Source organism: Prunus avium, chromosome 1 (assembly GCF_965620075.1).
Source record: "Prunus avium chromosome 1, drPruAviu1.hap1.1, whole genome shotgun sequence".
Taxonomy (NCBI): Eukaryota; Viridiplantae; Streptophyta; class Magnoliopsida; order Rosales; family Rosaceae; genus Prunus; species Prunus avium.
In genome coordinates, this window is record NC_142284.1 from 50261679 (window position 1) to 50287688 (window position 26010).

General features: G+C 38.9%; 6 protein-coding genes and 4 non-coding genes across 10 annotated transcripts; 3 read left to right on the forward strand and 7 right to left on the reverse strand.

Annotated features, from left to right (window-relative positions):
- Positions 1-3171: 3171 nt before the first annotated feature.
- ATCSA-1 (Transducin/WD40 repeat-like superfamily protein) lies at positions 3172-7463 on the forward strand. The gene is made up of 8 exons (XM_021976908.2): positions 3172-3635; positions 3726-4146; positions 4713-4891; positions 5436-5670; positions 6143-6297; positions 6388-6477; positions 7002-7070; positions 7160-7463. The coding sequence occupies exons 1-8, from the start codon at positions 3486-3488 to the stop codon at positions 7196-7198; spliced, it is 1338 nt and encodes a 445-aa protein (XP_021832600.1). The 5' UTR covers positions 3172-3485; the 3' UTR covers positions 7199-7463.
- A 372-nt stretch (positions 7464-7835) lies between these two features.
- On the reverse strand, positions 7836-9238 carry LOC110772469 (Acyl-CoA N-acyltransferase with RING/FYVE/PHD-type zinc finger domain-containing protein). The gene has a single exon (XM_021976906.2). The coding sequence runs from the start codon at positions 9186-9188 to the stop codon at positions 7836-7838; it is 1353 nt and encodes a 450-aa protein (XP_021832598.2). The 5' UTR covers positions 9189-9238.
- A 743-nt stretch (positions 9239-9981) lies between these two features.
- LOC110772471 (Galactose oxidase/kelch repeat superfamily protein) lies at positions 9982-11345 on the forward strand. The gene has a single exon (XM_021976910.2). It carries the CDS (start codon positions 9982-9984, stop codon positions 11143-11145), a length of 1164 nt encoding a protein of 387 aa, XP_021832602.2. The 3' UTR covers positions 11146-11345.
- Positions 11346-11947: 602 nt separating this feature from the next.
- On the reverse strand, positions 11948-14073 carry LOC110772456 (mitochondrial outer membrane protein porin 2). The gene is made up of 6 exons (XM_021976893.2): positions 13893-14073; positions 13719-13786; positions 13071-13181; positions 12908-12994; positions 12618-12826; positions 11948-12490 (listed from the first exon to the last, which is right to left on the reverse strand). Exons 1-6 carry the CDS (start codon positions 13942-13944, stop codon positions 12184-12186), a joined length of 834 nt encoding a protein of 277 aa, XP_021832585.1. The 5' UTR covers positions 13945-14073; the 3' UTR covers positions 11948-12183.
- Positions 14074-14177: 104 nt separating this feature from the next.
- On the reverse strand, positions 14178-14251 carry TRNAT-AGU (transfer RNA threonine (anticodon AGU)). Its single transcript has one exon. It is a non-coding gene; the product is annotated as a tRNA-Thr (tRNA).
- A 97-nt stretch (positions 14252-14348) lies between these two features.
- TRNAT-AGU (transfer RNA threonine (anticodon AGU)) lies at positions 14349-14422 on the reverse strand. Its single transcript has one exon. It is a non-coding gene; the product is annotated as a tRNA-Thr (tRNA).
- An 89-nt stretch (positions 14423-14511) lies between these two features.
- On the reverse strand, positions 14512-14585 carry TRNAT-AGU (transfer RNA threonine (anticodon AGU)). The gene has a single exon. It is a non-coding gene; the product is annotated as a tRNA-Thr (tRNA).
- A 90-nt stretch (positions 14586-14675) lies between these two features.
- Positions 14676-14749, reverse strand: TRNAT-AGU (transfer RNA threonine (anticodon AGU)). The gene has a single exon. It is a non-coding gene; the product is annotated as a tRNA-Thr (tRNA).
- Positions 14750-16396: 1647 nt separating this feature from the next.
- LOC110772462 (ARM repeat superfamily protein) lies at positions 16397-18351 on the forward strand. The gene is made up of 2 exons (XM_021976900.2): positions 16397-17535; positions 18083-18351. Exons 1-2 carry the CDS (start codon positions 16555-16557, stop codon positions 18158-18160), a joined length of 1059 nt encoding a protein of 352 aa, XP_021832592.1. The 5' UTR covers positions 16397-16554; the 3' UTR covers positions 18161-18351.
- Positions 18352-22832: 4481 nt separating this feature from the next.
- Positions 22833-24410, reverse strand: LOC110772463 (alpha/beta-Hydrolases superfamily protein). The gene is made up of 2 exons (XM_021976902.2): positions 23735-24410; positions 22833-23589 (listed from the first exon to the last, which is right to left on the reverse strand). The coding sequence occupies exons 1-2, from the start codon at positions 24106-24108 to the stop codon at positions 23157-23159; spliced, it is 807 nt and encodes a 268-aa protein (XP_021832594.1). The 5' UTR covers positions 24109-24410; the 3' UTR covers positions 22833-23156.
- Positions 24411-26010: the final 1600 nt, after the last annotated feature.

Below are 26010 nucleotides of genomic sequence, written 5' to 3' on the forward strand. Positions count from 1 at the left end.
AACATAATCATAAAGGCCAACAACACCAGAAACATGAACACGCTTATGACTATTCCCATCTCCCAGGTTCCCATCCTTCTTGATTTTTCCGATTTCCGATTCACTGCTATGCCCTGCTACTTGTGACTTGTCCTCCTCCTTCTTGTTCCCCTTCCTTTGCTTAAATATTTGCTTTTGCCCTACTACTTGTGATTTGTCCTTCTCCTCCCTGCTCCTCCTCCTTTGCTAGGGATGGCAATTTTCCCCGCGGATAAGGGTCTTCGCGGGGATTCGACCCTTGTTTATACCATATCTGACCCTCCACTCATATCATGACACGTGTACAAAGGACAAAGCTAAGGTCAACCCTGCGGCTCACACTGGTAGATCATTTAAGTACGAATCGGCATCCACCGCCAATTCAATCGTCAAGTCCTTCAATCGACGAGCTCTCTCGAGCGCCCCATTAAACAGACTATCTATACCAGCTATCGAACGACTCTCAAGCATGCGTTCAGCATGCCTTGCCGATTATGCGGGACAACCTCGAATGCCCCGCTTAGATATTTACGGATTCGTGTCGACCTCAGAAGGCACTCCCACGAGTCCCACATTGAAACTAAATACTAAGAGCACACCATGCACTCTCTATAAAATAAAGCCCCTTGCCCTAGACACAGGGTAAGACTTTCGACTTGACTCTTATGCTCGTGCATTATTAATAGTAAAGCTCTTAAAGAAACTTACTTTAGTATCAGAGGGTCTTCGGCTGATACCACACCGATGTTCTAGACCTCATTTGTTGTTTTTCTCCTTGACCCAGATCCAACATCTCATATCGAAGGCCCAATCAGTCTTTAGACTGTCCACATCACCTCCTGTAAGTTACTGCTATTTCTATCTATTTAGTTTAGCACCAACAACCCTAATGGGTCAGGTATGAAGGATAAAAAAAAAAGGGTATGGGGATGGGTACGAGGAATTTTATGGGTATGGTGTTCGAGGAGGGATGGGAATGGTATTTTAATTCCCGACCCGAACCCTCCCCATTTAGAATATATATATGATATTAAAGTGATTGTGCCAACAATTTTTTTTATTATTTATTATTTTATTATATATTATATAATTTATATGAATCTTAAGCCACACTACTTATATATTTAGTTAAGTTCTAGTCAATATGTAAACGTTCATATAGTGTCTTCTACATATATATTCATTATCTTGCCCTAATTCTATTATTATTATTTATTTTTCGACAAAGTAGTTTTATATGAATATTGAAGGTATGAAGATGAGGATGGGGTAAAAAAGCTTAATAGGGATGGGGATGGGAATGATATACCCACCCCGATTCGACTTATTGCCATCCCCCTATCCTTTGCTTAAATATTTGCTTTTTACCTCTGATCGTGGTCGTAAGCGCGGCCATATTAATTGTCTTTATGAGCCTGCATGCATGCATGGTTAGTGAATATTAATTAGTATTAATGTTGGTTTTCATGCCACACTGCGTTTTATGACCTTGTGGATTAATTGATTCCTTGTTCATTTTCATTTTATCAAGTGCGTGAAGATCTATGATTGAAAAATTCACGAGTTAGTTATGTTTAGCCATGCATTTGCCTCTTTGTTACTAAGTTTATTTCTTTCTAGAGATATTTAGCCAAATACCCATTTTTAGCATTAAAACTATAAATAAACCCTACACCATTTTATTTTTATATACAAACCCAAAAAAATGACAGTTTGCCTTATTGAATTTAATTTGGATTATTAAAGTATTTTGATGCCCTATTGAGTGTTTTGGGTTTTTTTATGAGGTTTTGGGGTTGGATTTGTTTTAAGAAATGAATGACAGTTTTGTAATTTAAAAGAAGTTAAAAGTCTTTTTGTTATGTTGTAAATGGGTTTTTTTTGTGTTTCTAAAGTCCATTTCATATAGAATTTTTTTAATAATTTGGGCTCCTATATTGGGTATAATAGTGAATCTTTCTTCTTTCTATTACAAATTTAAACTTAATGAATTAGGTCTAATTTGTGTAGTTATACAGGCTGAATATATATATATTAATATGCTTAAAGCATCCAACTAAAAAGAAAAAAGTGGCTCCTTAAAGTTGAGGGGTTAATTCTTACAACTAATGTGGTTTTGACACGTGTGAAATTTTTTTAAATTATTTTTTCTTTTTAGTTGAAATTTTGTGAATGTTGCTAGAATTTCACAAGTGTCAAAACCCCATTGGTTTTAATGAGGAACTCCTCCTCAATTTGAAGGAGCCAAGCCATGCTAGCAGAATAATGAGGAGAAGAGCGTTTCTCCCCCTTAAAGAGGAGGATATGATTTTAAGTAATGAAAAACATGACATGAAATGAATAATTAGTGCATAAAAAAACTGACAACCCTTTTCTAACAATCAAACTTAGTGGTTCACTTATAAGTTATAACTCTAAATTAGAAATGCGCCCTATAACATATTATATTTGAGGTAGATTAATAACACCATATGGCCGTAGGTTATGTTATAAATATAAACTAGCATCTTCGCACGTGCTTCCGCGCCTGCAAGAGGCTTTTTTTTTTAAAAAAAAATTAATTTATTTTAAAATTAAAAAAGATAATGGGTAGTTGTGTTCTATAAAATAAGATCCATTATCTGATTTTTCTTTTAATTTTAATTCTTTTTAAATATGAAAAAGGTGTGAATTTACCATATTATCCTTATTTAATTAATAATTTCAATTTTTAATGTTTGCATTAACTAAGAGCATTTTTTGGCATTTTGAATGTTTTACCATTTTCTACCTTTTGCTTTATATATATAGATGCAGCCAAGAATTTTGTTTTTGGTCATCAATCTAAAGCAGGTGGAAAGGGGGTTACTTTTGAAATTTCCGTCTTGATAAAGAGGTTTCTTCTGTACTGGGTCAAGTCATGTTAGGCCTCTTGTCCAAAATAACGTCATATTGGGCAATGACTTTTATGGGGCCTCTGAGTCTCCGACGGTCCAACCCATTATCAGAGAGACCTTTTTATTACAAGTCTGCTTTTTCTTATACCCTTCTATTAATAATTGAGTCATTCTATAGTGAGGGTTTAGTATATGTATCTGTCTTATCTCTTAATCGTTGAATCAGACTAATTAAATTGATTGAATGGCTAATCAATTTAATCTAATGATTAAAAAAATAGTGCCCTTCATTTAAGGCCTAGGCCCTCACTATGGAATTCTTGATGAATTAACGAGGGCAGATCTCACAGAGAAATCCATGTCCAATGTCCATAAACTTGAGTTGTAGTCTTGTAGATTGTGGATATGATTTTGACGCAACCCGAACCCGAACCCGCTCAGTAATCTATCCGAGTCCGTCCAAGCCGATCAGGAAGAAAATCAGGCAAAGATTGAGAGAGAGAAAAAACTGTCTAGTTTCTGTCTGGGAATTTTGGGAGTGAGAAGTGTGCAAGTTTAGCTTTGCTTTGGGTTGAAGAAGATGCTCCGAAAATGTGGCGGGAAATCGGAGACAGAGAAGCGGGCAAGCTTCGCCCAAATTCGTTCTCGAATCGGATTAAGTCAAATCGTATCCAAACGCTCCAACTGTCCAACGGCAAAGACATCGTCTCCCCTCACCGAGGATCCGTCAACTCTCTCCAGGTACCCAAACACTCCCTTTCTTCTACCATCGCTCTCATTTTGCTTGCATAAATCGACATAGCAATGAAAATGAAGCGTCTTGTTGCTCAGGTTGATTTGACTGAGGGCCGGTACTTGTTATCCGGTGCTTCGGATGCTTCAGCGGCGGTGTTTGATATTCAGCGCGGGACTGATTATGAAGGAGGCGGCGTTATCAGAAAGCACAAGTGCTTGTTCATGGTGGATAAGCAGCACGAGCAGGGGCACAAGTATGCGGTGTCCTCGGCCATATGGTATCCGGTGGACACGGGACTATTTGTGACGGGTTCGTATGACCATCACATTAATGTTTGGGATACAAATACGACGCAGGTGGTGATGGACTTTAAAATGCCTGGAAAGGTTTATAGGACTGCCATGTCCCCCTTGGCAACTTCGCACATGCTCATTGCTGCTGGGACTGAAGATGTTCAAGTTCGTCTCTGTGATATTGCCTCTGGAGCTTTTGCTCACACCTTGTCTGGTCACCGTGGTATGTGCTTAATACACACAGTTCATCTTCTTTTTGTTTTTAGTTTTTCTTTCCTTTTCTTCTGCTGAATCGGTGTTTTCAAAATTCCAACTTCATATCTTACTTGTATCAACACATAAGCATTTGCAAAATGGTCTGAGAACTTGGCAAAATGTATGGAAGGGTTTTCTATAGTTTGGCTGGACGATCACAACACGCTTCTTTTGATGATTTTGAGTACTTGGTTTTCCAAAATATATATATATACCCTGCTTATAGTGCTGCCCTGTATAGTAGGCTGGTCTGACATGTGGAAGGGACAGCAAGCAATCTAGAATACATCATGTTGGTGAGTTCGTAGAATGCAGTTCTAGGAGCTCAGCATAAATTACATTTCTTGAGCCATATTTTCTTAAAGCTAGGTTTCAACTCTTGTTAAATTGACATTCTTCTTTTGGGTTCTCTACTTTGTATGTACAAAGGTATAATTGTTTTTACTTTCCTTAATTTGGTTTAACTTATACCCTAGAAGAAAAGTTTCGTGCATTTAGAGGGTCATAAGTGTATATTTCTTTTCATGATGGCAGATGGAGTAATGACGGTGGAATGGTCTACTTCTAGTGAGTGGGTTTTGATTACAGGTGGATGTGACGGTGCAATACGTTTTTGGGACATTAGACGTGCTGGATGTTTTCATGTTTTAGATCAGTCCCAGTCTCAGCTTGGGAGACGTCCACCCATCTTGAAACGCTCTGCCATGATTAAGGTTTTCTTCTTTTCTTTGCCGCACCAAAGCATATGTTTTCAATATATCACTCACTTACTTTGTTAACTTTTAGGTTTATAGTGTTTCTTTTACAGTTATACTTAGCATATACCACTAACTATCTGAAATGATTCTACATGTCTTTGGGGAATTCTATTTCCTCTTTGTTACCTTGATGGCTTAATGGAGCATGTACCATTTGGCGTTGTATGCAGTTTTTATGTACTTTTTTTATATTCCATTTACATTATTTTTCTCCGTTTTATTCAATATGAACACAGCTAAATGTGTTGGTGTTCTCATGGATCAACTAAAAATATGATGAGATCTACACTATCAACTACAGCGTGTATATTTGTGTGATTCTTTTCTTGCATAAGTCCTGAATTCCTTTGTGTTTTTCCTTTTTTAATGTCATTACATTATTATCGATGTTTGTAATTGAAGCTTGTAGTTAGTGAGAGAGTGCAAATTTAACTTTAGAAAGTTATTATGTCGACAGTTACCCATCTACTGATAATATTTGTTTCTTTGTCCCACTTAGGGTTCAACAGCCAAGTCCTTGTCAGCAAGTCAAAGTTCATTTGCAAAAGCACGGACACCACAAACGAAACTCATGAATGCAAAGCAATCACCTGTCGGTAAAATTCCAGTAAAGGGATCTCTGAAGCAAAGATTACATCCAGGGATGTTGTCTAGTCAGGATCGTGCAACTGCTCATTATGGTGCTGTTACTGGGCTAAAAGTTACTGAAGACGGCATGTATCTCTTAAGTGCAGGTTGAGTTGTTTTAGTTTTGGAATTTTGTTGTACTTAAGATTGAATCCACTGAATTCGGCTACCTATATTCCAATCAATTTAATGGAATTAATTTTAGAATAATTATAGTGGTTTAGGTTCATTCTTTACTGTTTTAAATATAATGTAAATACTACAATAATATTGCAGGTGACTGCCAAGCTACAGTTGCAACCTTAAAAATTATTACAAATTAACAAATGTACTTGAATCTGGTGAGGTGATGAAATTTTCACGGAATTATCGCATTTTAAATGTATGCCTTGAGGTTCTCACCTTTGTTTTCTTTTAAATGTTTGAATCATTCCTGTCGTGCATAAATCAGTGTAGTGTGATTAGGTTCTTCCTTTTCTCCTGTTTAGATGTTTTTTTAATCGATCGATACGGTGTAAATTACAACAGAAAAATCAGTATAAAAATGCCTATGTCATTGATCAAGCTTTTGCATTTCAGGTTCTGATTCAAGATTAAGGTTGTGGGATGTAGAATCTGGCTGCAATACTTTGGTGAACTTTGAAACTGTGCGTCTGCAAACCAGCAAGCCCATACAGTTAGCCACAAGTCAGAATTTGGCTCTTGTTTTTGTACCATGCATGACAGCTGTGAAGGTAATGCATTCGTTTTGTAGGTTTGAATCTTTTAAATTAAAATACACTGATTTCTTCCTTCTTCAAAGTTTGACTTCCGGATTTTTCCAGGCATTCAATATGTGGTCGGGTAAAACATCCCTGACATTTCGTGGTCACTATGAACATGTGAACTGTTGCTGGTTTAGTTTGCAGGATCAGGTACAAGCTTAATCCTGTTCAAAAAATATTTAGGCCTTTTTCTTTATGCTTGTCCAAACAATGCTTTTTTAAACTAGAATTCGAAGTGAATTTTTCATTCAGTCCTTCCAAACTTCCATGCCAATTAGTGGGAGTTGTAAAACCCTTTTCCAACTGTTCTAAGATCAGATTTATGAATTACAAAGCATGTTGAAGTTTGTCTTCAATTAATCTATTTAGTGAGTTCATCCTGCTATCTATGGATTATTAATAAATGCACCTGTAAAACTTATTTGGAGTTTCCAAAAAAAGAAGAAGAAGATGTAGAACTTGGCTACAGGTGATAATGCAATCATGTAAACCTTACATATTATGAAATGGGCTGTTAGAATGGACTTACTAGCATATACTCAACAATAAAGGCAAAAATGGATTCACACTCCGGGTTTACAGAACACGACTGAATTCTCTCACTTGGTGTGCCATATTGACGAAGTCATGATTTCCAATCCTGGATGAATTTTAATTCATGTCTTTCATCGTAGGAATTGTACACAGGTGGCAATGATAGACAAATTCTAGTCTGGTCGCCATCCAGATCAGTTTCCGATGAGGTGGTACACCTGATGATTTCATGGATTTTGTGTAACTAACCTTTTTAGTTGGCAAGTGGCTTCTATCTTATACATTTATGGAATTGCAGGATGAAGGAGCCAAGGACGAGGATAATTGGAGTGACTAGCATGCACTGTTGTTATTTTCTAGAATCTGATCCTCATTTCTGCTAGGTAAAGCATCTTTGTCATAGCCTGGAGTTTTCTGTTTTGCTTTAAGATCCAAAAGGCTTTACTTGATAGGCACAATTATAATCCTTACATTTTATGTTTTTGCTGCCTGCATATGCATGTAAATGTGAACTCATTTAATGTAAAATCAAGAGCAAAATTGATGGAAAAATTGTTACACTGATGAATTAAAAAGACAAAAAAACTGATGATTCATGGGAACTCAATTCTGAACAAAATACAAGTTGATATGTGATATTACTTTAAGAACTCTGTCAAAAATTGTACCTACCCTTATAAGATTCTGGAATCAGCCTAAACCCATGTGCCATGATAAGAAACCTGGGTTGTTAATGTCCAACAACATGCTATCAACATCATCAATCAAAAACTTGTGATCGTGGTCTAAAGCTCCATTCTCCAGCTGTTTGTCTTCTGCCTGAGTTACTGTAGAGTTGGCACTGGTCGATCCGCCAGTATCGCTATGTCTCAAGAGTTTAGACCTAATCCTACAGTAACAAAATACAAGTTGATATGTGATATTACTTTAAGAACTCTGTCAAAAATTGTACCTACCCTTATAAGATTCTGGAATCAGCCTAAACCCATGTGCCATGATAAGAAACCTGGGTTGTTAATGTCCAACAACATGCTATCAACATCATCAATCAAAAACTTGCGATCATGGTCTAAAGCTCCATTCTCCAGCTGTTTGTCTTCTGCCTGAGTTACTGTAGAGTTGGCACTGGTCGATCCGTCAGTATCGCTATGTCTCAAGAGTTTATGGCACATAATAGTACCCTGGAAATCCAATAAAGTATAACTCAGAAACTGCAACCTCTCATCCACCTTCATTTTTGAAAACCCAAATGAAGTGGTCCATGTATCGAGTGCGCTTGGAGCAGAAGGCAAAGTCAACCTTCCAACTCCCATCTTCATGAGCTGTTTCTCAAGCTCCTTCATCAAAATACCGCACATTCCGAGTCTACGATAATGGAACCTAGTGGCAACAAGAGGTACTTCTGCAACCTCCATGTAGATCCTTACAGTGGCCACACTAATCAATTCCTCATCTCTCTCCAAAACAATTGTGTAAAACCTTTTGAAATTCAAGCGGCTCAGCTCTGACTCTCTGTTGAAAATAATATCCTCAACAATGTCCCTTTTGGTGTAAGGGTCCCTAGAAGGCTCAAAACACTCATGCATCACACTCAGAGCCAAATTGAGTTTTCTGTAATTTTCTGTCAAGTCCTCCCTATCAGAATGAGAGGAAGATGGCTTCAACAGTGTCCAAGTAAGATTGTCAGGACCCACCAGAATCGGTTTTCCCAAAATCTCGTTGAGGCTAAAAAATATGTCTTCACAATTTCTGCTGCAAAACCAATTTCCCTTGGAATCCCATTTCAATTTCACAACCCCTGCATTCTTCAGGCACCCAATGTGATATTTATGCTCACATTGGTTGCATATCAGCATACTATTATCCATATCATCCTTGGGCTTTTCACCGCTGCCTTCTTCAAATTTTCCATGCCCGCACATCCCACAACAACATGATGGGCATAACCAATCGCCATCTGCCAGTTCCTTCAACCCAAGACAACTAATATGGAATGCAGATGGACACTTATCACACAGGATCAGCTCGCCCCCATAATGACACACGGTACATATATCATCACTCTGATCATCATTTTGACACACAGTGGATATATCATCCTGCTGACTATTAGCTTTCTTCTGATCTCTTAGTCTTTTCAAATCCGCAAGAATCTTACCTCGTTTTGGCATGGGACTTTGATCTTCAATTTTAAATGATTCATCGACTTTTCTCTTTTGTAATCTTTCCATTGATGTTGATTGCGCTGTAACCTTACTAGAAGAGCACCCCACGGAATTCGAACCAATGCTTTCAGAAAACACTCCTCCTCCACCTTGGGATTGCATGTAGGCTTTGCAAGCGGTTCGTAGCGAGTTGTAGAGTTTTCCGGTTGGAGACTCGTAACGCAACTCAGTCTTGCCATGCTTAAGCAGTGTGTACCAAAACTTCCAGCCCATGGCAGAGAGGTGCTTTCTTGCCTTTTCAGTCAAATTAGATTGTTGACGCCTTGTATTATTAGCATTCCCCCACAACTGAACGGCCTCATGGCAGCACTCGGGTTCCACAGTAAGAAAGCTTACTGGCTCTCTCTTTCGCTTCATCTTCATCTTCTGTGGCGACAGAATAAGAACCAGTTGAAGAAAAAAGAAGACGTCGAATTGAACTACTCACGAAGGCCAACAACAATCATGGTGGTGAATCGATCACTGAATGTGTTTATATTGCGGTCTTCTTTCCTTGTGGGTTAAGGATTTCTATAATTTTATTTTTATTATTATTATTGGGGTTTGTCTCCCAACGAAACTAGGAGACATGCCTTTTTTCCTTTTTACCTGGTGAACATGCCTTTTTCCCTTTTCTTTTCTAACTCAAAACGATCAGCCTACCCCCAAATAATACAAAACAAAAAAGGCAATGTAATATCTTAAGCGAGACGTGGGGATAATTAATAAGCTAACACTAGATTATCTGTGGATTATAAATAATTAAACAATTAATTAGAGAGTAAGTCAATGCTTCTTCTTTTTTCTTTTCTTTTTTGGTCAACAGTCCATGCTTTTTATCACTTCGTATCTATCATCAGCCTGTAGCGGCAAATATATGGAGTCTCTCTCTGAAGTCCCAAATGCCCTGTTTCAGATGAAAGGACAACGCATCAGAGCAAACAGCCTTCGATCTCAGGCAAACCCAAATGCCCAACCCATCACCATCTCCAAGTCTCCAACGAGCCCACCGGAGATGGACGCCGGATTATGGAGCAAGCTACCACAGGAACTCCTCGAGCGTATTCTCTCTTTTCTACCTCTCAAAAACTTCATGAGTCTGAGATCGACTTGTAAGCACTTCAAGTCTCTGTTATTCTCTCCCACTTTCATCTCCAAGCACTCCTCTTCTTCATCCTTCTCTTCTTTCCTCTTGCTTTCTCACCCTCAGTGTCACAACCACTTCGCTTTCTATGACTCTGCTCTTGGTGCTTGGCGCAACTTTGCTCTGTCTCTCTCTGCCTTGCTGCCCTGCGCTGCAGGGCAAGCCTCTCTGCTCTCGACCTCCAATGGGTTGCTCTGTTTCTCTCTCTCCAATTCCTTTCTTGTCTTCAATCTTTTGACCAAATCTTCAAGAGTGATCGAATTCCCTGCTTACCCTTTTACTTTTGAGCTGTTTTCTTTGGTTTCCACGCCTGTTGGGTACAGTCTTTTCATGGTCTCTTTTGGGTCTTGTACCAAAAGCACTTTTGTTTATGATTCAAAGGTTCAATTTTGGCGAAAATTCAATGGTTTCGATCCAATTCTCAGTGACAATTATCATCAACAAGGTGTTTACTATGAAGGGTCTTTGTATTTTGTGACCCCGGAGCCATTCTCTGTAGCGTGCTTTGATTTGGAAAGCGGTAAGTGGGAGAGACCCAACACTGAGTTGCCTAGAGAGCTCATGTTTGTTCGGCTAGTCAGCGATGGAGGAGATGGAAAGCTGTATTTGATTGGTGGAGTTGGCAGGAATGGGATTTCAAGGAGCATGAAACTCTGGGAATTGGGTGAAGGAATGAATTGGGTTGAGGTGGAGAGCTTGCCAGAAATGATGTGCAGAAAATTGATGTCTGTTTGTTTCCATAACTACGAGCATCTCTATTGCTTTTGGCATCGGGGTTTCATCTGTGTTTGCTGCTACACATGGCCGGAGGTTCTGTATTTCAAGGTTTCAAGGAGGACTTGGCATTGGCTGCCCAAATGCCCTTCACTGCCTGATAAATGGAGCTGTGGCTTCAGGTGGTTTTCTTTTGTGCCAGAGTTATATGCTTCGGTCTGATTCAGTTCGTCTGGGCTGAGGTCTCAATTTCTGCGTGTGACTTATATTATTTTATAGTCTTCCTGAATTGATAAATTAATACCCATGTTGTTTTCTTTATTATCCTGTTGTATTGTGTTTCTGTACATATATAAATGGAGATCTGTTCAGAGGTTAGAATTTTGTTTTTTGGGTTCACTTAAAATCCTTATTTACTGCTACTTACAACTTTTTTTTTCTTTATTTATTTCATGTGAATCTAGGAGTTGGCTTTCCTGTGTTTGCTATTGAACTTAAAACAATTCTTATTATATTAAGACGACACTAAATTAACGGGTTAACATCCGAAGTCATTAATGAAGAAAACCCTTATACTACAGGAATTTGAGGAATTTTCTATCAGATAGTCCAAAATTCTACATCGACAGGCAACGAAAAAAGAAGAAAGAAATTATCTAACACTTCATTTCGATACTGATTGTGAAATTGATTTTGAATACGGCAATTCTTCTCAGGCAAACTGTAAAATACGCAATTGAAATCCGAGTCAAAAAAGAATTAGAGTGGCAGGCCACCTATTGGTTTATAATATATTTTCTGTTGCTTTCAAAACAACTGTCATCAGGATTGAAAATTGCAACAGTAACTGTCTTGAATATTATAAGCACAACGACTTGTCAAACTCCTCCACACCAATCGGTGATTCTAAGAGAAAAATATTTGTCGATCGTTGAGAAAATTGCAGGGAGTGAAGAAAACGCATGTCATACTTCTCAAAGCATGCTATAGAAATTTAGAAGCAAGTTGAAAGAGAGAAACGGCGTAGAGATGAAAAAGTTTCATTGTCAAAACACTTAGCAAATTCAAAGTGCCTATTGCAAAGATAAACATATAAGCTCAAGCTTCCCACATTTCTGTCAAAACCAAGATTCAAAGGGATAACAAGACCTATAACAAATGTAATTAGATGTTCTCATTTGAACCACACCAGAAAAAAATCAATAAGGTTGTTTGTAATTAATCTATTGCATATCTCTGTTGTTGATTCAATATATCTGCTCAAGGCTTGAGGGAGAGTGACAAGCCAAACTTCGGGTTCTTCTCTAACGCCTTGGTGTCAAAGGCACCGGAGATTGTTAAAGAAGATTTGGGGGTGAGCTGGTGCTGTAAAAGAGCCCCAAGATTGCCATGGTTGTTGAGCCTTGCCTTCACCACAGTTTCAGGGTCAACCACATATGAACATCCCACTGTCAATGTGTTCTCATTTGTGGAGAACCTTCTGTTTACCTCTCCCACAACAGCTCCTCCATTCAGCTTACTTAGATGATGCAAGTATGAACCCCTTAGCGAGTCTCCTTTGTCAGCCCTTCAAAATGAAAAGAAAACAATAACTAACTGCACAACAAAAGCACCCTCACCATAACCTTCTGTCGTACGTATGAATAAGAAGAAATTCTCTATCATTTCAGAATGTCTACAAATGACGAACTTACAGAATTACTGAAGCAGAGGAATTTTGTTTTGTCAAGCTGACACCAGCATTATACTTTGCAAACACTCTGGAACTTGTCAAGTAACTTGCTTCTGCTCCAAAAGCAATGCTAGGGGTACCAAGGGTTGCCGAAACGTCAACAGCAGGGGAACCGTTCAGACCAACGGCTGTTGTAAAAGATGCATGTTCATGAAGATACTGCACTTCCAACTGCAATATATATAAATGGCTATCAGTTGCAGTGATAATTGTAAATTCATGCGCACTTCACAGGCTAAGAAAAGTTAATACCTTGCCAGATTTGTAATCAGGGAGTTTTATTGAAGCCATGGTTTTTGTAGAAGGCAGGATGTCTGTGATCGTAAGCATTGTTGAGACCTGCTCGACAAAGAGACTAGCGTTAGACATTATCATAATTCGAAATTGGGAAGGGAAATGGAAGGCCAGTGACTACATTTGATTCTGTATCAGCTTTGACATTAAGTGCAGCGTTCTTGTATTTGTATTGTGCTGCTACATCCCCACAAGAGAGGCCTCCTTTCTTCACCAAACCAGAGTTGAGGGTCTGAAATAAAAGAGATAAATTTATCATATCCAACTGCTTTAAGTTTAAGCCTTGAAGAAAAGCACATAAAGCAATCAATAATAGAAAGAAGCAGCCATCATAAGAAACGCATCCCTGCTTAATTCATAAGCAAGGCAGTGAAGCACTAAGCAGCTATTTACGAGTTGCGTGACTTGAAACTTATAACTTCAAGAACCACAGCCCATAATATTTTACATATATATTTCAAGATACTGCACTTTTATTCTTTGAAGAAGAGAGAGGGGGAAAAAGCAAAGTATGCAACTGTGAAAATCCGATTGCTGCACTCCAATCTACTGTGTAGTGACTCAAGAAAGATTTGCCCATTACAAAGATAAAGAAACAATTGAAAAGAAAACCCAACCAACACACAACTGATTGTTTAAATTGAAAAACATAACATAACAGAGAGCAAACTGAACAGTCATTGGAAAACCAAAAATCACAAGAACAGTTGAAATTGTTATTTTGGAAAACAAGAGACGGGTTCAGATGAGTGAATGGGGACGAGCTTACAACTCCAGTCTCAGTGTTAGTGGTGATGTTGATCTTCTGGTCAGTGCTATAGTCCTTGTTAAGCAAGTCTGCAAATCGAAGAAACAAATAACAGACCCGTAAGAAAAATAAAATAAAAATTCAAAAAGAAATTCAAAATCCGCTGAACAAAGACAGAGAGAGAAAGAGAGAGACCTGTGGCTTTCTTGCCAATGTTGGAGAAGAGAGCAGGGCCTTTGGTCGACATATTTGCAGATGGAGTAGCGAGACTTTTGGGAGGGTTTCAGAGAGAGAGGGGTGAAGAGAGGGGGCTGGCTGGGGTTTATGTAAAACCCTCTGTTTGTGGGTTTTTTTTTTTTGACGGATCAGGAAAAAACGCTTCTTGTGCGTGGGGAAAACGATATTGCCTGGTGGATTATATGCACAGCAAGGAAAACTAAGTTATCCAAAAAAACCACAAAAAGAAAACTTTAAATAAATTGCTTTCATTGAGAGTTGAACTCAAGACCTCCCGCTTACTAAACGGGTGCTCTAACCAACTGAGCTATGAAAGCACTGTTGTTAAATTTCTCGTTCAATAATTATATAATGGTACAATCTACAAGGCTTAGCAAAACTAAAAAAATAAAATATGAAAAATATGAAACAATTTGCTTTCATTGAGAGTTGAACTCAAGACCTCCCGCTTACTAAACGGGTGCTCTAACCAACTGAGCTATGAAAGCACTTTTGTTAAATTTCTCGTTCAATAATTATATAATGGTACAATCTACGAGGCTTAGCAAAAGTTAAAAATAGAAAGTATGAAATAATTTGCTTTCATTGAGAGTTGAACTCAAGACCTCCCGCTTACTAAACGGGTGCTCTAACCAACTGAGCTATGAAAGCACTGTTGTTAACATTCTCGTTCGATAATTATATATTGTTACAATCTACAAGGCGTAGCAAAAGTAAAAAAATAGAAAATATGAAACAATTTGCTTTCATTGAGAGTTGAACTCAAGACCTCCCGCTTACTAAACGGGTGCTCTAACCAACTGAGCTATGAAAGCACTTGTTGGAAAATGTGTAATCTAGCTAATTTAGCCGTCGGTGGAAATTGAGGACCCAAAACCCAAAAACCAGAGTCTCCTTCCATTGAGTTAAGCACACACGTCTGTGATTTTTGTACCGGGAATCAGATTAATACGACAGTAGAGCTTAAGTCAACTGCAATTGGCTGAGGTAAGAAGAAGAGTTTGCAAAAACAATTTTTCCTCTCTTTTGGCTGCATCATAATCTTGTTAAATGTCAACTGCTTTTACCAAAAACTATTCTTTTTTTTTAATGTATCAAATAATCTTGATATCTCCTCATGGGTTAGGTAACATGCGTTGTTGGTTGCATCATGCATGCAGGCAGCCGAGTGCCAATCCTATACAAAATTATGAAACTGGTTACCCGAGCATGATGATTTGATGGGTAAAACACAAATGTTCCAATCAGAATTAGATTTAGATCCTAATCTAATAAGGCAACCAGTATCAGTTGGCTTGGCTGGCTGCTTGCTTGCAGACTTATGAATGCAGGCAGCATGTATAAATAATTCCACCATTTAAACTTTCATTTCTGATTTCTCTTTTTCCTGCCAGATAAAAAGAAGTATATGAAAACCCAACAAACAAAGGCACAAAACAAGGCCTTCGGGACCATTTACCGCAACATAAAAACAACACAGCCTATGAAGGAATAAAAACAGATGGGCATAGCCCGGTTTATTTGTCCTCCTATCAATAAAATACTATCGCTTTATATTGGAGGTTTTTTTTTTGGGGTTCTTTTTGCTCCATCTTATCTACATCAGCACTTCTTGACATGCTCTGATTATGTGCCTTCCAATTAAATTATTTTAATTGTTAATTTAGATGTCGCATTCAAAATCCCTAATTCAGTTCTCCTTTGCTCATCTACGTACGTGATTGTAACATATAAACAAAAGCATTTAATTATATACTAATGTGGTTCCTTTGGTTTAGTCCAAGATTTTTTTAACTTAAACAAATATTTACACAAATCCCATATAACACAGCCAGCATTACCAGGAGAAATATCTTAGTGACTGTTTTTTTCTTCTCTTAGGATTTTTTTTATTTAGATAAAATAATAACTTTTTATCATAAAACGCCCCTCAAGTTTACAATCCGTGAACCTCAAAGACGTTTTGTGATTTTTTTTTTTAAAAAACCTAAAACAATGAATATTGCCTCACCTGCTATGGGCGGGCCTGACTTCCTGTCTTGTATAGATGCACATTTTGGATCAAACCATGTGCAGCCCAATCAGCTCAAAATAAACAAATAAAGTACCTCTATTCATGTGCTACGTGGCAAAAACTAGCACACAAACGTTCCATAAAGCAGCACATAACTTACTGTACCGGAATTAAACCTTTCAGTTTTCTTTTTGTTTTTTTATTATTTATTTTAGTAAGCAAAAAAAAGCATATAAATGTGATAAAAAGAGAAGGAAGGAGTCACCAGCTTCGAAACTTTTATCGAATAGCGAACCTTCCATGCACGCGTCTAAAGCGACGCTTCGTACGTGCTTGACCAGACTGGGATTTTTGGTTCCCTCCCAGTGAAGGCGCACGTGTCAGCGAGAGCCCCAAGGACTTCGTCCACGTGTTACCTCTCGCAGCCCTCTTATATCTTCGCCTCCATCTCCCCTTCCTTTTCAGAAAGAGCCCAACCCAAAGCCACAAAAGCGGAACCACAACCCGAATAATCTCTCACTTTCGGGCCAAGCAAACCCGAAATTTCGTTCATTCTGAATTGTTTCGGGAGAGTATTGGATGCAGTGAGGGCTGAGAATTTTGGCCATGGAGATGGAAAATCCGGCGGATTTCAGTTACCTGGGGAGGAATTTCAGTGATGTGAGTAACGGCGAACACTCCTCTGCTTTCAGTGATTGTAACAGCGACAGATCCGGAGAGTTTCAAACGGCGTCGTCTCAGAGCCGTCAGCTTCTGATTTCTTGCACTTCGGACAACTCCGACGATCTGATTCGCCAGCTCATCGCCGACCTCGAGGCCGGTTCGATTGAGGAGCAGAAGCAGGCGGCCATGGAGATCAGGCTCCTCGCCAAGAACAAGTCCGAAAACCGGCTCAAAATCGCCAAAGCAGGCGCGATTAAGCCGTTGGTTTCGCTCTTATCGTGTTCCGATCTCCAGCTACAAGAGTACGGCGTCACGGCGATTCTGAACCTTTCGCTCTGCGACGAGAACAAGGAGCTCATAGCTTCGTCCGGAGCAATCAAGCCTTTGGTACGATCGCTCAAGACAGGAACGCCGACGGCCAAAGAGAACGCAGCTTGCGCTCTGCTCCGCCTATCGCAAATCGAAGAAAACAAAGTCGCAATTGGACGGTCAGGAGCGATTCCGCTGCTGGTAAATCTTCTCGAGAGCGGAGGTTTTCGCGGGAAGAAGGATGCCTCGACGGCTCTGTACTCGCTGTGCTCCGTGAAGGAGAACAAAATCAGAGCCGTCCAATCGGGAATCATGAAGCCGTTGGTGGAATTGATGGCGGATTTCGGGTCGAACATGGTGGACAAATCAGCGTACGTCCTGAGCGTTCTCGTTTCGGTGCCGGAGGCTCGTGCGGCGTTGGTCGAAGAAGGAGGAATTCCGGTTCTGGTGGAGATTATAGAGGTGGGGTCGCAGAGGCAGAAGGAGATTTCGGTGTCGATATTGCTTCAGCTTTGCGAGAACAGTGCGGTGCACCGTAATATGGTGGCCCGCGAAGGAGCGATTCCTCCCCTTGTGGCCTTGTCACAGTCCGGCACAAATCGCGCCAAGCAAAAGGTGAGCATTTTCCGGCTGCAAAATAATAATCCTTCCTTGCTTTTTTTGGGTCAAGTCGGTCCACTGGTCGCGGACCAAGCTTGATGACGTGGTGTGGGCTTTTTTGAAAATATTCTCTAATTAATGGGTTCTTTTGTTTGTGGGGTTGGGAAGAAGAAAACTCTGTTTTGCTACGTCTGTCGGCTTGCATAATTTCGGGCCATGTAGCGCTGCCATTCATTTTTCTTTCTGTTTAAAAAAATATTTATACTCTTGGGTAAAAATCTAAAATAAAAATAGAACAAGATAAGAGCCCAGTTATTTTGGAAGCACTCCATTTTTTTTTTATAAATGGGGCGCTCCTCTGCATAAAATGTGGGAGCATAGGTTTTCTCCCGATTATGGTATTATGCATTTAGAAGAGGCTAGTAATGTCATTTTCGTCGGTGGGGTGCTCGCTCGGCCATTATGTTTGTATTTATTTTTGGGGTTTAGGTGGATAGGTTTTTTTAATCTTGTATAATTGGGTCTGACGGGAAGTGGTTTTTGTTTGTCGTTTTGGGGACAGGCGGAGACATTGACAGAGCTTCTACGGCAACCGAGATCCGGCAACGTCGCTGCACGAGCATCAGACGTGTCATTATAAAATGCTCCCACATCATCACCCCCCATGGCCATGTAAACAATCCAACAGCGAAAGAGAAGAGTAAAACACAACCCAAAAAAAAAAATAAAAATCGTAAACTTGTAAATATCTATGTTTCGGAGGAGCTTCAGGCTCAGCTTGTAAAATTTGTGATAAAAGCATTAAATCGAGCTCAGTTTGGTTTGCCTTTTTGGAGCTTGTGTTTATTTACTCGAAAGGAATGTGTCCCCTTGCCTACCACTTAGTATAAAAGCTAAGAATAGTGTGTTATCATCATTATCTTCGAGGATTTAGTATATTATTAACATTGTTAATTCAAATTAGGGACTGATTAAGGAGATAAAATAATAAAACGATAATAAAGGGAAAAGTATGTTCTATACTAACCACATATTATAATAAATAAAAATGAAAATGATTATTAATCAAGTGGGAGGTAAAAAAGCAGTCTAAACTCCGGAGGGTCGCTGCTGAGAATGCGATTTTGCTTTAAGAGATAAAAAATCAATGTCTTTTTGAGTGTTTGATTTTGATGTCATCGCCACGAGGTTCGCGTGCATGAGAATGACGACGGGAAAATGATGGCAGTCCAAATGGGTTAAGAGGAATAAAAACTTCCATGCAATGTATGGGGATAATATATATTGTTATTTTCAATTAATAATTTAATGACACATTAAATTACTTTTCAACTAATAATTTAATGATCACTCACCGTTGGATGTAAAATAGCAAAAAAATATTATCCCGTTACAAATAATTTTTTCTGTTTAGGATAAGAGGAGTAGGGGAGGAGAGTGTTCGTTTCGTAAGCAAGCAACTTTTGTTTTTATATAATTAACCTTTGATTTTTCGAACATTATTATGCACCCAAAGTGTTTGCCACGTGTGCGTTTTGCCGTTATTTGTAGCAGTTGGTCGTTTAGTCCCATCATAGATGGGGTCTCTGTTCTCTGGGTCCCATTGTTGACGGCTATAGTGTAGGTCGGCGAATATGAATTCGACACGTTCTTCCGAATATGAAGACGCCATTTATGAGCTTTTTTTTCTTCTTCTTCTTTTCTTCTTTATGCTTGACAAACGGACTGGAAATTGAGATAATTGAGCCGAGCTTCTTGGGGTTTAGGTTGTGAGATTCAAATTCAGCCTGCAGTCCCTATCACATCCATCATGTCATTATCCACGTTAGGGCTTAAGAGTTTTAAATAACGAAAATGACCAACTTGGAATACCAACTTGTGTACCAACTCTCTAATAGAGCGTGGAACCCATTGTATTGGTGGGCTCCATCTCTATTAGAGAGTTGATACACAAGTTGGTATCCCAAGTTGGTCTCCCTAGCATGACCCTTTAAATAAATAGATAGGGTGGTGATTTTTCCACTTCCCTTTTATCCACCTATATTATTTTTTATTTTTAAATATTTTTTACTATAAGATAAAATGGAATGTAAGTGAACAAAAGAGGAGTGAGAACATATAATTTTAAAAAAATGGAGTGTAAGTTGATAAAAAGAAAGTGGGAAAATCAGTACCTAACATATATTATTTGGTCTTCCAATTATACAAACAGGAGAAAGTTTAGCTTAGTGACAACAACTGAATTTGCCCATGGAAATTTCAAGTATCAACTACCGATTAATTAGATGGAAATATTTTTTTCACCATTTCAACCCAAAGTGTATCATGCTTGATATACGTCTATAGACATAATTATAGTTATCTTTTTACTTTATATTTATGGAACCATAGTTATGCATATGGACGCATGTCAAATATTGAAAAAGAATACACCTTGGTTTAAAAAATATATATATTGTAAACTAATATCCCCATATAAGATATTTGGCAAGTGTTGTGAAGGTATTTGGTTAAGGAAAAATGTAACCTTTAGTACAACAACGTGAGTTTCATTTTACTTTTAAGTGGAAAGTCAAGACAAATATCAATTACGATTTTCCATGAATTCCTTTTGTGTGAACCAAATGTCCTAAACCTTGACATTTTTTCTTAATTTTTCTTGATATGTTTTAGATTATAGTCGACTTAGTTGATTATGTTAATTCACCATAGGCGATGGCGTAAAATTCTGCTATGATAGAAAGCCTATTTGCAGACAGAAGGTCCAAAACCTAAGTTTCAAATAGAAATCAGCGCGACCCTTTATCACCATCAACATCACCATTTGTTTGCATTGGTTTTTATGGTCAGCGAGCGGGAAGAAATAATACACACATGGATCCAAAAACATCATATCACCTACCATCCCTTCAAATTAATTTAAAAATTAGCTACTAATGATAAGAAGCTTCCACATCACTTCATGGGGTCTTTGCCTAACCACCCATATAATTCAAATTTCAATTTCAAATCCCTTATCGATACTAAAAACCCGAAAAAAAAAAGAACATCATAATTAACATTTTGATAAAATTGGGTGCAATGTTCCTTTTAGCTATATATAGCTCATGGATGGCTGGCTCAAAAATTTACTCACTAGAACAAGACCAGGTCTTGCTTGGGTCATAAGGAAGGAGGCGGCTATGGCAATGGGCAAGTATACCGTCTACTTCTACTACTTGCACCCACACACGCTAAAATAAAGAATGTCAAAAGGCCTTGATTGGCCACATCCTTGGAGCATTTAACACGAGCAATATTTCGTCTTTTACCTCTTGACTTCACTGTTGAGTGTTGAGCGACATCGTCTCTCTTTCCTCTGTGAAAGTAAAGACAATGAGACAGCAACTAACTGCCCTCCAAATTTGACCATACCAGTACTATTTATTGTCTTTTTTTTATATTCTTTTTGGATATGTTTCATTATGTGTTAGTCTTTAATGGTGTTAATCATATAAGCTAGTAGCAGGTTGGGTCTTCTACTCAACTTTGATTGGACACCAAACTTTCGTTTGCTTGTCAAAATCATTCATTAAATATTATTACTCCTGGGGCTTAGATTCTCATTAAGGCCAAAAAATAAAAATAAATTTTTTTAAAATTATGGCAAAAATATATATTTTCCAAATGGGGTCTAGTGTCAAGTTGAATAAGGCATTCACTTGCACACTAGTGATTTTATGTTTGAACGAACCTCTATAGCATATTGACAGTGTTTGTACCTACAAGAATTCTATATTGAGGGCTTTATATATGACTCTTAGGTGAGGTATTATCTTTTAACCGTTGGATCAAATTGGTTAGTTATTAAATTAAATTGGTTTTGTTAGGAGAGAAGACCCCACTCTACAAGAATTCTATAGTGAGGGCCTTATATATGACCCTCATGTGAGGCCCTATCTCTTAATAGTTTGATCAAATTAGTTAGCCGTTTGGTCAAATTAGTTAGCCTGATCAAACAGTTAGGAGATAGGACCTCACTTACGGGTCATAGGCCCTCACTATAGAATGACTCCCTCTGCCTAACTTCGGCCCAGAAGAAAATCATAAATAGCCTGATTGGACTTTGGCGAACCCTAACATGCAAAGAGGACTGTGGAGAGTTTACTGGGCTTGTGGGGATGAAGGGAGCCGCGTGTTGTTGAGTTGGGCTGTAAAATAACTTGGAGGTTTTGGATAAAAAAGGACATGCGTAACCCAAACCATAGATGGGCAGACTTACGTGGAGACCAAACGTGGCCATGGTCCACCCTGCATAGTTGTGAAAGATCTTCGATCTGATGCGTTTTGTTTTTGTTTTTTTCATTGTTGACAATTCGAATTTTTTAACAAATTCTCTGAGGTTTATTCTTCCATGTGGGTTATTTGTTATTTTCTGTTTTTGGACCATGGACTTTTTATTTCTATTTTTTTTTAATAAAAAAAAAGTTTAGTGGTAGATTAGCTACTCTCACCACTAGTGCTAAGGCATGCCCACAATCTCGAGGCCAGAAGGATTTACGCATGGCACCCAATTGTCAGCTGTCACGGGTATGAATTTATGTATGAAATTACAGATCGCTCACTAATGAGGAATGCTGACAGCATGACTCAAACACTAATGGGACTGCACACAAAACAGGGACCTTACCAACTGAACCAACCTTTGTTGGCTTTTTTGACCATTATATGATGCATTCCCCTCCCTCCGTGTGCGTAGTTTTTGGGTCAGCCACCCAATCATGAAGAAAGAAATTGCATGCATATATAGTACCTAAAATACTTATATTTTTATTCGTTCTTTCTTTCTTTCTCTGATTCTATGAGCAAGCCAGAGTAACTAATATCTTTTTAATAATTTTGTCTGTTTAGTTATTTCATTGAATGAAAGAATATTTATATGAACAAGAACAAAAACAAAAGCAGAAGGAATGCTTACATTTAATGAATTTGGTATATACAAAAATCATCCGTAAATTTAAGAGTTTTTTGACATAGTTTTATATGAAGTCATACACATTGGACTAGCAGTCTTGAGTTGAGTTCCAATCTGGAATTGGTAATATGATATGATATGGCAATTTTAATACAAGTTCGATATTAAAGTCTATTTATGCGGCGGTGTAACGATCATGCTTGAGCAAATTCTCGTCAATAATGTGATTGATTATATATTTAAGATGAACTTTATTAGTGATTGGACATTATATTGTCTTATACCTACAATATTGGTTTCCAAACTTATTTAATTATATCTGCAATGTAATGTACGATAAATAATCATCGTATGGATATGGAACGAAGTAGATATTTTTAAAATTAAGGGAAAAAAAAAGTCCATATAAGAAGCCAAGTACAAATAGAAATGAAAGCAGATTCCAAACCACAAAAGAAAAAAGAAAAAGAAAAGAAGGAAGGACGACAATTGTTCATCACGTGACAATCACATGGAGATTCTTATCCTCCCCGCGGATATCATATATAGTCCAAAGTGGTTTTGCCCCTAAAAAGGACCAACGTCCACACCTTGAGGGACAGGTGTCACCATCTCCATCCTTATTGCAATTTCTCCTCTCTGGGGCCCCGCTTCGTTAGCTACTACAAACTGTGGGGCCCACCTACGACGACGCAAGGGCATGCCGGAGCTTCCTTATCAGCAGGCTCGGCGCGCTCAGATGGGGCAAGTGCCCCTCCGTCTCCAGCATCACGATCGTGTTCCGACCGCCCAGGTGGTCCCTCAGGTAAGCCGCCACCGAGGCCGGCACGGACACGTCCTTCGCCGTCTGGATTATGCAGCAGGGCACTCTGACCAGGCCCAGAACCCCCCTCAAATCGCTGTTGAAGACGGCCCGAGATACGAAAAGCGAGATATCGGGTCGCATGTTGAAAAGGGTTCGGCTGAACTCTCGGACTGCCGCCGGCACGTCGGCTCCGACGGCTAACGGCGCAAAGCCCTGGACCCACGCCGAGTAGTTCGCCTCCATTGCTGAAAACACCTTCTCAATCTCCTCTTGCTCAAATCCGCCATGGTAATCTCTATCATTCAAAAATCTAAAAACAAGAAAAATTGGATTATTGGGTTTGGACCAAATCAATTTTGAGAATTTAACATTGCGGGTAATTGAATAATGTGTCAATTGCGCTCGTAATTGAGGCAAAATTTTAAATTATTCGATTTATATGGTTGGCCGATTACCTGGGAGAAGCGCCGATGAGGACGAGCTTGGAGAAGAGGTTGGGTCGGCGGATGGAGGCGAGAATTCCGATCATGGCAGAGACGGAGTGGCCAACGTAGGCGCAGCGGGTGACGGAGAGGGCGTCGAGAATGGCGAGGAGGTCGTCGACGTAGGCGTCGAGGGTGGTGTAACGGCGGAAGTCAAAGTAGTCCGGGTTGACGCTGCCGGCGCAGACGAGGTCGTATACGATGACGCGGTAGGACTGCGTCAGGTAAGGGAGAATGCGCTGCCAGGCGGACTGGTCGGTGCCGAAGCCGTGGGCGAGGACGAGGAACTTATCGCCGGAGCCAACCACGCGGACGTTGAGGGCGTCGATTATGCTGGTGCTGACCATCTTTGACTGTTAACCGGAGTAGGGGCTTCACTCTTCACTGATCTTCTTTAGCTAGCTTTGGAGATTTCTAATTTTAATTTTCAGTTTTTATTTTATTTGGGGGTTGGAGGAAATTAATGGGAATTAGGTGGAGAGTGGTGAGTGGGTGGTGGTGGCTTGAGAGTTTCGTATGTGGATGGAGTGGTATTTATATTGCTACGGAAGTATCTGTGTGGGGAGAAGTAGATTGGCTTTTTCCCCTTGTTTTTTTTTTCATTTTCTTTTGGTTTGGTTGTGAATTGTTTGTGACAGGTTTGTATTGTGTTGTGATGCTGCTTTGCGTTTTGTCCAGGGGCATATGGTTTTGGACGAAGCTTTTATCCTGTGTGATAAGGCAGGTTTTTGATTGTGATCTTTTTCCACTCGGATAGTACTTGGCCTTCAAAGAGGTGGCCCGGGTGTTGTGTTCTTAGATGAGGTTTTTTATTAGAATTTTCAGTTTGGTTCATACCAAATACAATTTGGTGTTTTGTGGCTCATACTTCCTGCCAATAGCAGCAGTGTGACGCTGATATGTGTGCATAAGTTTTTCCTTTTGTATTTTAAATGAATTATTTTTATATATGTGTCAAATTGTAATTCGCATGAAGAATGAATATCTCATTACAAGCGGAGAGGAGAAGGCAAATAGTATCGTTATACAAATATGTGTAATTTGACAAAAACAAAAACATTGAAAATAAAATATAAAATAATTGTACAGCTTTAATCATCAATGATTTGACTCTTGATCATGTAGTAAGGCATGCTTTGTCTCTTGATAATGTATTATACTTTTCCCCATGCACAACCCTCAAAAAACTAACCCAATTGGCAGTTTTAGATTAGACTCATGAATTTCCACAGGGTTGACTTCCAATTACAATTTTGACTTATTGGGTAGTAAATTTAGGGGGAAGGTGAGGAGAGGTGAGAAAAATAGATTTTGATGGGTACTGTACTGAAATTCTCATTGGCTGGACTTGGACATGATTGGTATTTCACTGCCTAACCTAACAAACACATTGGGATTTTCCTATGTGGTCCTGTTAGCAAAAGACATGAAAAAAAAATATGTCACCGCTTGCACATAAATTTCATGTCTTATGGGCTTTGTGTTTGTATGGAGACATGCATCCCTCTGATAGAGATGGCATTTGGTGGTCTCAAAACTCAACCTATATATATATATATATATCAAAAGAAACCACTCAAAATATATAATAAGTTGGTTGAATTGGCACCGCATTCACAATCTATGGTCAGGAGGCTAAGTACAGAGAATATCGTGTGCCCCACTTTTATAATCCTTAATCTGATTTCAATATCTCAATCCATATATGGATACAAAAAAAATATAAGGGAAGATTACTTTTTTGACAGAAAGAAGAAAAAGAAGGGAAGGTTACTTGGTCGAAAAGTATACTTAATATGGAAGAATTTTAATTAAACGTGCCACGTGGTGCTTCGGGTACCTTTGATCTGTTGGATGTGTCCGTATGTGATGATTATGCTATGTATATATGATACAAGTGCATAATGACAGGTGAAGGGAAGTACGTTCACAATGATAACGATGCGGACCGTATGGTGCGAAACACATTAACAAAATTATGGACCAGAATGCAGGAAGATCATGTTCACATGAAACAGGCCTACCAATTGAACTGTCAGAAGCTAGGCAAATATCAAGTACTCTTGTTTCATTTCATATCAACCCTCAATTTCCTTATAAAGGTAGTCGCCTTCGCACATGCATGAGCGATGGTCGGATCTTAATGTTTATGATTTCTGCTGTGTATAATAGGTCATAGTTACTCACGCACGCACCCACGCACGTGGGCAAACTTTAGCGCATATTTTTATGTCCTGTTATGGATTAGA

Bases quoted from the DNA above. Each gene is read 5' to 3' on its own strand.
- ATCSA-1 (XM_021976908.2), top strand. From the start codon at position 3,486: ATGTGGCGGGAAATCGGAGACAGAGAAGCGGGCAAGCTTCGCCCAAAT. The intron at 6,478-7,001 runs GTACAAGCTTAA...CTTTCATCGTAG, and splicing joins GGTTTAGTTTGCAGGATCAG to GAATTGTACACAGGTGGCAA. The intron at 7,071-7,159 runs GTGGTACACCTG...ATGGAATTGCAG, and splicing joins CCAGATCAGTTTCCGATGAG to GATGAAGGAGCCAAGGACGA.
- LOC110772469 (XM_021976906.2), bottom strand. From the start codon at position 9,188: ATGCAATCCCAAGGTGGAGGAGGAGTGTTTTCTGAAAGCATTGGTTCG.
- LOC110772471 (XM_021976910.2), top strand. From the start codon at position 9,982: ATGAAAGGACAACGCATCAGAGCAAACAGCCTTCGATCTCAGGCAAAC.
- LOC110772456 (XM_021976893.2), bottom strand. From the start codon at position 13,944: ATGTCGACCAAAGGCCCTGCTCTCTTCTCCAACATTGGCAAGAAAGCC. The intron at 13,787-13,892 runs GTCTCTCTCTTT...TTCGATTTGCAG, and splicing joins CATTGGCAAGAAAGCCACAG to ACTTGCTTAACAAGGACTAT. The intron at 12,827-12,907 runs GTATTAACTTTT...TATATATTGCAG, and splicing joins CTGATTACAAATCTGGCAAG to TTGGAAGTGCAGTATCTTCA.
- LOC110772462 (XM_021976900.2), top strand. From the start codon at position 16,555: ATGGAGATGGAAAATCCGGCGGATTTCAGTTACCTGGGGAGGAATTTC. The intron at 17,536-18,082 runs GTGAGCATTTTC...TTTTGGGGACAG, and splicing joins CAAATCGCGCCAAGCAAAAG to GCGGAGACATTGACAGAGCT.
- LOC110772463 (XM_021976902.2), bottom strand. From the start codon at position 24,108: ATGGTCAGCACCAGCATAATCGACGCCCTCAACGTCCGCGTGGTTGGC. The intron at 23,590-23,734 runs GTAATCGGCCAA...TCTTGTTTTTAG, and splicing joins CTCATCGGCGCTTCTCCCAG to ATTTTTGAATGATAGAGATT.